A 13,005-nucleotide genomic window follows, 5' to 3' on the forward strand; every position below is an offset into this window, starting at 1 on the left:
TCATTTGCGGGCTCTGTTTCCTCCCCTCTTTCCCTTGCTGTTGGGGTTCCTCAGGGCTCGGTCCTAGGCCCCCTCCTCTTTTCTCTCTACACAGCCCCCATTGGACAAACCATTGCCAGATTTGGCTTCAGGTACCATCTTTATGCTGATGACACCCAATTATACACATCTTCCCGTGACATCACCCCTGCACTCATACAGAACACCAGCAACTGTCTCTCTGCTGTCTCAAATATCATGTCCTCGCTCTATCTGAAACTAAATCTCTCCAAGACTGAACTACTATTGTTTCCACCATCTAATAGATCTGTCCCTGATATATCCATTGTAGTCTCAGGCCTTACTATAACTCCTAGGCAGCAGGCCCGCTGCCTCAGGGTCATATTTGATGCAGACCTTTCCTTGACCCCTCATGTTGAATCACTCGCACGTTCATGCCACCTCCACCTCAAAAACATCTCCAGAATATGCCCTTTTCTCACCAGAGATACACTAAAGACACTTATTGTCTCTCTGATTCATTCTCGCCTTGACTACTGTAACTCCTTACTTATCGGTCTTCCCCTCACTAAACTCTCCCCTCTACAATCTACAATCTATTCTGAATGCAGTGGCCAGGCTCATCTACCAGGCTAGATGCTACAGCGATGCCTCGGGTCTGTGCCAGTCACTACATTGGCTGCCTATTCATTATAGAATAAAATATAAAGTTATCACTCTCATCCACAAGGCTCTCCATAATGCCGCACCTCCATACATTTCCTCCCTCCTCTCTGTCTACCGCCCAACCCGTGCTCTCCGCTCACTCAATGACCTAACACTTACATCCTCTATTATCAGAACCTCCCACGCTCGTATACAAGACTTCTCCCGAGCTGCACCACTTCTCTGGAATGCTCTACCCCGGACAATCAGATTAACTCCCAATTTCTACAGCTTCAAACGCAAACTAAATACACATCTTTTCAGACAAGCCTATCACAATGTCTAACGTAAACCCTTAACCCTCCTCTGTCCCCGCTCCCACATTACCCCACATGATATGTCATCTCAGGATAACTTTATAGGTCCAAGCTCCATCCACATGTTACAGGACACGACTGGTGACGGCTCATAAAGTCTTATGTTTGTGTAATGACAGTAACCTCTATTACAAAAGTGTCTGACCTCTGCATAAGCAATACCGCCCCTGCTACCTCTTGTATCACCCCCTCTACCTCATAGATTGTAAGCTCTTGTGAGCAGGGCCCTCAGTCCCATTGTGTGAAATGACTTTCTTTGTAATGTATCTGTCTGTATTTGAACCCTACAAATTGTACAGCGCTGCGGAATATGTTGGCGCTATAGAAATAAAATTTATTATTATTATTATTATTATTAATGGGAATCTTATTTTTACGTGTGTATTTTTTACACGTGTATTTTGCCAAAATGAGCGTGTGTTTACTCCGTGTGAATGGACCCTAAAAGATAATTTTTTTTCTTTTCCACATTCTTACTACAACAGTACCCATATGGAACATTTTCTAACTTTAATCACCTAGTTATTATGAATGTACATGTTGCTTATAATGTTTTTATTTTCTGACTTTTGTTCTGTTTACTGTACATGAGTGGTTCTCCACATGGAGAATATGAGAATATTGTGGGCATGCTCTGTGTCATATAAATAAATGTGATCAAACTTGGTAATCCAGCATGTTCATCAGTTTGACCATTAGACATTACCTAGTCTCAGTCAGTGTACTCATTAGTAGAGATTAGCGAGTAGTATTCGATCGAATACCTCCCTTGCATAGTTATTGGTGTAATCGGTCAAATACCACATGGTAAACACAGTAAAAATTTGATTCCCCTCCCATCTTCCCTGGTGCTTTTTTACACCAATAACTCTGCAGTGGAGGTATTCAATCGAATACTACTCGCTCATCTCTAATCATTACTACTGTGAGCTTTCCAATTGGCAGATTGTCAAGTAGACGTATACATTTATACAGGAGAAAGGTGATATTGTAGATAAACTCATAGGATTACTCGATCTAAATGTGTCATGTTATGTTGCAGATATGGATGAATGTAGCGTAAAGAACATGTGCTTAAATGGAATGTGCATTAATGAAGATGGAAGTTTTAAATGCATCTGCAAACCTGGTTTCCAGCTCGCACCTAATGGCCGTTTCTGCTTAGGTATGTATTATCAATCAATTTACTAAGATATAGTGATATTGCAATAAAGTGTATAATGTGTCTGCCTGAACCATCATAAATGTCTAACATGGCAGTGGCTGCTAGAAAGTGTTTATCCTAACAAGTTTTCTAACAAAAATTACTGCTATATAGTAATTACATTGGACATTTTGGCCCTCAGCCATCGAGACCAGAAACTCATCTATCTCCACATCCTGATCTCCTTGGCACACAAGAACTGCCACGCAGATGATCACCACTGTGGTCAGCGACTGGATGGGGGCTCATTATGCTGTGTGTGTCAAAGGAGACCAGGATAAAGACCAGTGGGGGCCTGGTAGGCCTCAGGATGGGTGTCGCAGAGTTGAGTATTACTTCTTAACCCATTCTGAGCCATATGTCATACATCTTTCCTAGCAGAAAACCCCTGTAAGTGCTGCTATTATTTAGAATATGTGTCATTCTCCTTTGTTATGTTAAGTTGACTGTCTCGTACGTGTAAGGAGAGTTCATGCCCTCAGCATCTTGTACTTAGTAAGTACCAGACTACCACAGCAGATGCTCGGAGGAACCTCATGAAATTCTTTATTGCTGAGATGGCACATCACTAATCCTCTTTCCACCCAAACAGTACAGCTTGCTTTCATTCTTTAATAGTTCAGCATGTCATGTACAATGGACAGACTGGAGACATTAGCCATTTTGTATGTGACATTGTGGTTTCGAGCCCTCTGAGAATTTGGTTTTGAAAACAGAAAAAAAAACTTTTGGGATTTTGACCTTTACCTCATCAAACCACGGACATGAGTGCAAAAACATATGTCCAGCCAAATGAACTGTGGTTGATCTGTTTGTGTTCCCTCTGAAATATTTGTTTTGTCATTGTATTACAGAAAGCCATCATGAGTTGGTTTATGTGGCGGTAATAATCTGCACATTACATAACCCATCTATCATACCAGATCTTGAAATGGAAATCCTAAACTTGTTTACATATGTTGAGTAGTTATAAGGCCACATTATTGTAAATCCATGTAGTATGGCCACTGTACTGAGTCTATGGTCAATTTACGTTTTGTCCCTTAACTTTGACCCTGAACATATATTCAATAGATTTAGGGCTTTTTATTTCAATATACTTGCTTTCTTGTTGTTTTTATTACTTTGGCGTTTGTTTTACTCTGTGGAATATACTAAAATGGTTGGTTATATCAGATTTTATTATAGCTTGTGTGACAACCCAGGAAGACTCCATATGACAGAAATACCTAATATTCATTATCGCCTTGGGTACTCATGTCTCATGAGCAGGTTTAAAAGATATAGAAAAGTTGAGTTGGGGTGAACCTATCCTTTCTGCTGTCGGGCCCCCACATAGTATATAACCCCCTTTTAATGGTCTCCCACACAGTATATGGCCCTCTTTTTTTTGCCCCCACATGGTATTTAACCCCCTTTTGCTGGACTCCCACACAGTATATGGCCCTTTTTTGGCCCTCCACATGGTAGAAGACCCCCTTTTTCTGATGCCCCACATGGTGTATGACCCTCTTTTTTGCATCCAGTATGCAGATGTGTGTGGAGGCTATGAGGGGAAAAAAGCACCCCCTTCTCCCCCCATTCAACTCCTTCTCCCCATCACCTCCTTTGTTATGTATGGAGGTTTCTGGTAAAAAGGGCTGCTAAAATTCTGTACTTTTATATGCTAATAAGCAGCTCCATATTGGTCTCATATTCTATATCCATATTGCAGTTTCATATATTCCAGTTCCATATTCCAGATCCATATTTCAGGTCCATATTCCATATATTCCGTTTCCATATTTCAGTTCCATATTAACAGATCCATATTCCATATATTTCAGTTCCATATTCCAGATCCATATTGGTCTGACTTCTCGGACTGGCATCAATCACTCTCATGTGTGCACTGTGATATTGTTCAGTAAAGTTTCTGCTTCTGTTAATGCATGGTATTATCACTGGTTGGGGAGGCATTTTGGGCCTTACAGACACCCTTAAAAGTTCAGAACTCTTTTAATTGTATTTCATCAAATGCTACATATTAGGCAACTGTTACGTTATGTGAGATGACACTGACAGGTCTCCTTTAGTCAACTGAAGACACTGTAATATCTCAGAAGGATAGGTAACAATGTATATATTCATAAAAGTTTAATATGATATATACACGGAAGGGAGTTCACCCATCAGAGTCTGCAGTGCAGTCCTAGGCTCTGGTATGATCCGTTTTCTGTTAATACTAGACATGCTTTGAATGTTCTTCTTAAGTGTCTAGTGATATTTCAGAATTACAGTCTATTAATAAAATACAGTTGGAGTGAGTTTGGATATTGCAAGTGTGTGCTATGGCCAAGAGCCAGAGAAAAAAGAAAGGAATAGAGGTGTTTCATACTCATTTTGTCCTTTTAAGGTCAGGAGTGCTGCACATTGCCGGCTGTCTTCTGTGTTGTGCTCTAGTTTTGTTTGCATGGTAACATTGTATATGTCATTTATTGCTATACTTGTAGCTACAAAGATGAAGCAATTAGTAATCGGCATTGTAATACAGCCAGATCACAATCTTTCACATGTTTTATTATGCAGTTGTCTTGGTACATTGTTGTCTACTTAACACATTTAGTGATTAATGTAAAGCACATGTACTAGTATGTCGGCTATGGTTGCTGCTTACAAACAATAAAAGAACATTTAGCTATGTGATGTTTAACTCTTAAAGATCTTAGACTACAGTGGATAAAGACTCTATGAGAAATATATACGCAAAAAAGTAAACACTGAAACTCACCATATATTCACCATAATCCCCAAGGGTGCACGACCTAGAAGCTTCTGGACTCACGAAGCAAGACTTCAATAGTAAGATGCAAACAGGAAAGTAGGTCCGCAGTCCTTTTCGGATATGTTTAAAATTTAACTTTTAATCCATAGTTTAAAAAGTACAGATTTCCAGATAGAAGTCAAAAAATAAAGTTCCAAAGTGAAGAAAAAGTTAGGAAAATACACACATAGTGATTAAAAAGTATGGAACGCCGACGCGTTTCGAGGTAGAACTACCTCTTACTCATGGCAGGTCTCACCTCGCAATTTTAAACATATCCGAAAAGGACTGCGGACCTACTTTCCTGTTTGCATCTTACTGATAAAGACTCTATGTCTCATTATAATGTAATGAGACTTGATGGTTTGGTGCTTGTTATATAATCATTATATGGCTTTGTCATTTCAGATATTGATGAATGTGAAACAGCAGGCATTTGCATGAACGGCCATTGCATAAACACAGATGGTTCCTTCCGGTGCGAATGTTTCCCTGGCCTTGCAGTTGGACTTGATGGACGTGTGTGTGTAGGTAAGATGTAACTTCTATATCTACATTCCTGGTATACACAGTTGTTACTTTATTAGTTTCACCATGAGCTATGTCAGTAATTATTTATGGTATAGATTCAACAAGATACTGGACCATATTCAGATGGTAGCGTCACGCAATTGCAGCAGATTTATTACATGTAAATTTATATGGAGGATTTCCTAGTCAAGCACATACCGGATATATTCTGTTTGGATATTGCACAGGTTATCTTATTCTGGGTTTAGCTCTTCTCATTGAGGAGATCTAACAGAGGAATGAGAGTCTTAAGCAGTCCATACGCATTTGATAGTGATGAGTCGAACCTGCTGATTTTGGCAGGATCATTCAAACAACTGTTTGGCTAAGGGCCCGTTCACACGGAGTAAACGCGCGTGTATTTTGGCAAAATACACATGTAAAAATAAGACTGCCATTGACTTCAATGACATTTTACATGTGTATTTTGACGTGTTTTTTTACACATGTAAAAAAAATCTCATTGAAGTCAATGGGAGTCTTATTTTTACACGCGTATTTTTTACACGAGTATTTTGCCAAAATACATGCGTGTTTACTCCGTGTGAACGGGCCATAACAGTTATTGAAGTGTGTGGTCGGCTTTACTGTCAATGCTCCATTGGAGAATTAGAATACACATTTGGCCTCCTTTAGAAAGAAAAAACAATGCAAACAAACAAAGGCACAAATTCTGAATTTCAACTATAAAGTGCAAAAAATGTTGTCAAAAAGACATAAATTCATAAATGAATAAAGTTTATTAGAAATAAATAATAAAAATAAGACAACAAAGTAACAAAATGAATACAAATAAATGACATATAAGACAGGGGAACCAAAACTACCAGAGAAACAATGTGGAAGGTACATGAATCATATTGGTGCAGGGTATAGATAAGCATACAATGCTGCTCTAAATTATTCAAGAGACAATGTCTCAATATAGCATGTTTGTAAAAATATAAACAATAAATCCCTCTACCAAAACCATATAATTGGGGCGCAGGGTCTACAATGTAACAGGTACATATATAATGGATATATAGCACATCAATCTTTCTGAAAAAGATAGCAGTAAAGAAAAGTGACGAAGTGTGTGCATAATAATGAGTAAGTCTAATAGTAAAGCACAAGAAAACCTAGTCACGTTCCAAACATCACCAAAGTGGACCCACAGGAAAAAAGCACCTTTAGTAAATCATAATGGGACCTTACCACAAATGTACGCGCCCCAACGCGCGTTTCGCCGATATGGCTTCGTCAGGGGACGATGATCCTCCCCATTCATCCAGGCCTAATCAGGAACGTGATGCTGTGATGAAATGCTGATGTGCACTACATCGGCATTACGTCACAGCTAGACCATGGCGAAAATGCCAGCGGCGGAAAATGAAGAGGAATTCCTCTTCATTCTCCACTATGTCAACATACCCTAAAAAGACTTTTAAATCCTCCTCCACTCCTATACTGATGCTCCAATGGTCTTTCTGGTATAAACAGAGTGAGTTTTGCACTGGATAATCTACATCAGAATAGTGAAGAATTTAAGAAGTGACCACTGAGTCACAAAGCAATTAAGCAAAAAATTTGTAATTTCAAGTTTTAGAAAATCGGACAAAAAGTAAGTTGCATGTTGTAAGGTCATATAAATCCATGTCTGGTACTAACTTCCTTCTATGCATACATTGTATTACAGATACTCATATGAGGAGTACTTGTTATGGTGGCTACAAGAGGGGCCAGTGTATTAAACCTCTGCTTGGTGCTGTGACGAAATCAGAGTGCTGCTGTGCCAGCACAGAATTTGCTTTTGGTGAACCATGCCGACCTTGCCCTGCAAAAAATTCAGGTAAGCGGTCTCATTTTTAAAACCAAAGAAGTCTGTATAGATCCACAAAAGTTGAAAAATATGTGCTATAAGACATATCAGAATTGTGTACATGGTTTATTTCAGATATCATGATAACACACATGATGGTAATACATTTTTTGTTTTCTATTACTACTTTTGTACCATTCTTTCTCATTATCATCCTAAACTGTCCACCTTTCAGTATAGTGGAACCACTTAGGCTATGTCCACAGCTGCCTCGTGGTGCTATGTTCTTCTATCTTCTGGTACCAGCTGGACTCCATAAACACAGTAGCTAAACAACATGGATGGTACTCCATGCTATTCTCTCTTGCCTTTAATAGTGGTGGAATTGTCTTCCACATTGTGAAGCTAGTCTTAGTAGCTTAGTAGTTACATCTTCCAGGCAGAAACACTGCCGCTACACCCTAACATACAGTTTGGCTTCTCAAACCACTACATGCAAAAATAATCATTTTTTACACATGAAGTTATTTTTTTCATGTAAGTAGAGTGTCTATCAATGGTCAAGTCCTCACTCTAATTTTACAAGCAGTTTTCAAGAAATATCTGAAGGTCGGTGCACAGAGTTTTTTGACACTGAATCTGCCTCAAAATCAGCCTCCAAAAAAGCCTTCCAATAGAACTCTATTGGGAGGCTTTTTTTGGAGGCTGATTTTGTGGCAGATTCAGCATCAAAATCAGTGTCAAAAAACTCTGTGTGCACTGACCCTAATGGTGCTACTGATAAAGTGTTTACTTATTTATTGGGTGATCACTTGCTTTCAGAAGGACAATAAAAATCCCCATTCACTGGTAGCACATCTTCCTGTGTAAAGACAATATAACTTAGGGAGCATTCACACGGTGTTACGTGCCGCGAGATTTGGCACGTAGACGCCGCGTGACCCTTTGCGTGCCGTACACGCTCCCATTCATTTCAATGGGAGCGGGGAGCGTATGCGCCGCGCTAGTTTGCGGCCGTGAATAAATGCACGGCCGCAAACTAGCGCGGCGCATACGCTCCCCGCTCCCATTGAAATGAATGGGAGCGTGTACGGCACGCAAAGGGTCACGCGGCGTCTACGTGCCAAATCTCGCGGCACGTAACACCGTGTGAATGCTCCCTAAGAATGAGTCATTTTCCAGGCGCTATCCGATAAGCTGGTCAAAGGTCTTATTTAATGTCTAGATCAATTTTTGTCTTTTTAATTTCTTATACTTTACAACGTCTTTGTTTCAATCCTGTCTGTGTTTTTCATGGACACGTAGACTTTAATGGAGCTCTGTGGTCCACAAAATGGATCAAAGTAGAGTATGTTTCCATTCAACAGCCATAGACTGTAAGAAGCAAGGTCCTCACTCCTATTGTTTGATATGTTTCTTTGTTACATTGTAATGTCTCATATTGTTTGTTCATCAGATTGGTAAAATGTTTCGGAATATGTTGGTGCAATATAAATAATAATTATTATTAGACATCTGCATGCGCCCATTACAATAAATAGGTTTGCATGCAGTCTGTGATATTCAGAGATTTCACATGTTCACAAAATGCAGACTTGTAAATAAGATCTTATCATTCCTTCAATTATCAGATTAATAAGCATTAGCTCATTCAACCAGGACAGAAAGATCATGGAAGTGATGGAAGTTTGTCTGCATGTCCTCTGCATCGGCCTGTGTAATAGGCTGGTGTACAAGAGCTGATCAGCATGTTTTGTACTGATCTCATCTACAATCCTCATTTACTCATTCTATTTCTAAGTATATTGTTTCTCAGATATACTGTTAAATTGGTGTTTTTCTTAATAACAGTCTACAATGTTATTTCCTGTGTTTTCAGATGAGTATCAAGCCTTATGCAGCAGTGGCCCAGGAATGACATCTGTAGGAACTGGTATGTATGACTAATATTCTGCAATGCTAGTCAGTGCACCTAAAGTACGTAGATCAGAATGGGAATCGAGTAGGATTATGCTCTGCAGGTGTCTTCCCTGGAGATCCTTGGGATGGTTCAGAAATATGGTTTAATCAATCATCTGAAAAATACATGGTCGTGTGTGAGAAAGTCGGTAGTTTGCTTGTTTTTTGTTTTTTTTTTAATCTCTTCTCTTCCATTTTTGCTGCTTTTTTTTTTCTTGCACCACAACTTATTTTAAATTTACATTTCAATTCACAAAAAAATGGTTTTACACTTCCATATTCGGACATAACAGTTTTGGGGGGTTATTTCCATTAGTTGATCTGTGTACTTTTTGAGGGAGAAGCAGTATTACTAATTGTTACCATTATGGGGTACAAAAGACTTTTTGATAACTTATTTTCCAAAAATGGCAATTTGAGCATTGTTATTTATTTTCATTTCCGTTTTTCATACTGATGACTTCTCAGGATACGATTTCTGGGCTATCACACAGCATAGAACCCCCTTTCCATGGCCCATCACACGGTATAGGACCCCTTTTTCTGGACAGTCACACGGTATAGGACCCCCTTTTTCTGGCCAATCACATGATAGATGATCTCTTTCTGGCCAATCACACGATATATGATCTCTTTCTGGCCCATCACACGGTATACGATCCCCTTTTACTGGCCAATCATACAGTATATCACATAGTATTTTTAAAGTCCACCCACAGTATATGACCCCCTGTTATCTCCCCACCAACAACAGAGTAGAGGCTGATACTTTTTACTCACCTGTCTACACTCCAAACCAGGACACTGTCCGCTGCCACCTCCCGGGTGTGTTGTTGCCAACGCTGAAGTTGGCTGGGACGCTGTATGTAGCCCGGCGTTCTTCATCGTCGAGATGCCTAGTGGAGGCAGCGGATGGCGGCCAGGGCAGGAGTGTGAACAGGTGAGTAAAAAGTATCGTCAGCTGCTTATTGCAATAACACAATAAGTAGCTGCCGATGCATGCCACCCAAAATGTCTTGGCATATCATCTGTGACACGTGTGTCGTAGGTTCACCAATATCGCCATCACTGCTCTGTGACATAAGACAAGAATTGATCAGCAGCCAAAGCACTGCAGCCAGACAGTATAGTTGGTCTGAAATCTAGGTAACGCATTGTGAACACTAAAGAGGACTAACGAGGCAAACAGGAAGATTGATAGAGCAATGTAATGGGCAAAAGCACTTCAGTTAGCTTAAGCAACACGTTTAAATATGATTCTGGAGATGGGATACCCCTGTACTGCCCATATTAGTGCTGCAACATACATTACCTCAGAGGTTTCTACAAACCAGATATACATTACTGTCATGTATAACTAAATGGATTACAAAGAATACTAATGGATACATTAAAATTATAATGAGGTCTGTGAGGTTTTAGTCGACTTTCCTTTATTTTTGACAGCCTGGCTCTGTAGATTATGCCATTTTGTCATAGAAATTACAGGATCGTCTTATAGAGAGCTAATAATATCCGTTCCTGAGCCTACAAGTTGCTTGCTCAGTCAGACCTGTATATAACTGCAAATACATATTAAGCAGCTTGTTTTCCAAGTTATATTCCAAGGCTGGATAGAAATATCCCAGAATATGAGATTAACTGATTTTTGTCTTATAAATATTGAAAGCATGTTCTGTGAACTTTATGATAAAAGCAGTTAATTAAAAACATCGCTTTTTTACTTCCTTCTTTCTCCAGCCACTGGTTTATTTTTGTAAACAGACTTTATGCAGGTTGTTTCCATAAACCATAAGAAAGTAATTAAAAGGGATCAATTATAGATTCCATTTGGTGCAAAACAATGTAATTACATATTGTATATAAACAGAGTTCTTAGCTTTAGGAAAATTGCCAGAAGTAATATCCTGGTAATATATCTGCTTATGTGATGAAACAAGATACAAGGGGCTGAAAGAAGTCATTTGGTGCACCCATCAAAAGAGTTGGGAAAACCTGACAGTCAATGCGTCATCTAGAAAGTGTGTGAATTATAGGGATATAAAGCATAAACCAGCAAACCAATTAGATAAGTCAGGCTAAACTACATGTTACACTTTTTTTCCTCCATGATTAGCAAGCCTCCATTGCCAAGATATTAATTTATTTTGGAATATGTAAATGAGCAGTTTGAAACACTTGGGGTTTTGTTGGAGTCTGTATTCTCATAATTTGGGGTAAACTTATCAGGCATTGTACAATTTAAGTTTGACGTCTCTTTAATTCTACTACTTTTGTCCTGAAATGTCACTCTGGTGTACAGCTCACCGGTCTGGCCATTCCCACTTTTCCACTCGGTTTTTAAAAGTGGGATGAGAATGCAAAAAGTTTTTTGACCCTGATATTTTGGAGGACAGGACTTGAGAACTCCTCACTAGGGTTGAGCCAATCTTGAGATTTCAGGATCGTTTTTAAAATCCGATTTCCACTCATTTTCCATTCGAACCTGATCCCAATGCAAGTCAATGGGATTTTTTTAATTATCGAAGATCGGGTTTTAAAAACGATCCTATTCACTACACAGCATGAGGTCTAAAAATTGAACGCTTTAATTGTTAGACTCCATGCTGTGTAGTGATTAAAAAAAAAAAAAATCCTCTGGCTACTTAGTCCCCCCCCTGGTGTCCACTTTCCTGTACAGAAGCGCTGCCGCTGGTCTGGTCCCCCTGTTCTCGCTCCTCTTCTCGCCTCGGTGCCCCCTGCCTCCCAGGTTGGTGTTACAGACCTAGGAAGAAGGCGGGGCTTGTGGCTTAGGAGAGTGTGGGTGGGTACAGGGTGGGGAGATGTGAGTGCTGTTAGTTTTTCCCACAATGCTTGACCAGTAGCAAAGCATTGTGGGAAATAACCTCTGACCTCGATCCTGCCTAAAAAGATCGGAATTCCGATCGCGATTGTGAAATTTACTCAATCGCCGATCGGAATCCGATCTTTTCCGATCCTGATCTCTCAACCCTGCTCCTCACCAATGTACTAAAAATGACTGCACTGGTAAAATCAGGATGAGGTATAATAAATAATTGTGATATTATTTTTTTAGGACAAATTTCTTTTTAATTCAGAATTTACCTTTGTCTTTTAGATATCAATGAATGTGCTCTGGATCCTGATATCTGTCCAAATGGAATATGCGAAAACCTCCGGGGAACATATAAATGTATCTGTAACTCTGGATATGATGTGGAAAGTTCTGGAAAGAACTGTGTTGGTATGTCTGGATTTGTTGTTAAGATTAGTGGTTTCTAGTAAGTTGTTCATGTATAAGCACTAATGCGGAATTTACGGTATGTATGAATAACATAATTAACTTCACTGCAGTAATGATACTAAGACCGGAAATGTTTATATCGGGAGGAAAGGGGTTAGCAGAAGATAGGCCAAAGATATGATATTATAACAATAAATATGAGTAGTACTCTATAAGGCTAAAGCCTCACTTTGTGGAAATGCAGAGGGTTTTTTGTTAAAGATTTTGCTGTGGTTTTTTTTTTTTTTTTTTTTAGTCAAAATCAGAAGTGGCTTGAGAAGGAACAGAAAATATCAAAGAAACTTTTAGACGTTTCCCTTCTGTCAATTCCACTCCTGATTTTGGCTAAAAAAAAATGCAGCA

General features: G+C 39.3%; 1 protein-coding gene across 1 annotated transcript in view; it reads left to right on the forward strand.

The window, feature by feature from the left end:
- The window catches only part of FBN1 (fibrillin 1), a 158,363-nt gene that overhangs the window by 86,099 nt on the left and 59,259 nt on the right, over window positions 1-13,005 (forward strand). Inside the window, exons 15-19 of the mRNA XM_075273441.1 lie at window positions 2,065-2,187; window positions 5,438-5,560; window positions 7,278-7,430; window positions 9,280-9,333; window positions 12,478-12,603. Of these exons, the coding sequence (XP_075129542.1) occupies window positions 2,065-2,187; window positions 5,438-5,560; window positions 7,278-7,430; window positions 9,280-9,333; window positions 12,478-12,603 (579 nt within the window). The remainder of the gene's footprint in view (window positions 1-2,064; window positions 2,188-5,437; window positions 5,561-7,277; window positions 7,431-9,279; window positions 9,334-12,477; window positions 12,604-13,005) is intronic.

Source organism: Leptodactylus fuscus, chromosome 5 (genome assembly GCF_031893055.1).
Source record: "Leptodactylus fuscus isolate aLepFus1 chromosome 5, aLepFus1.hap2, whole genome shotgun sequence".
Lineage (NCBI taxonomy): Eukaryota > Metazoa > Chordata > Amphibia > Anura > Leptodactylidae > Leptodactylus > Leptodactylus fuscus.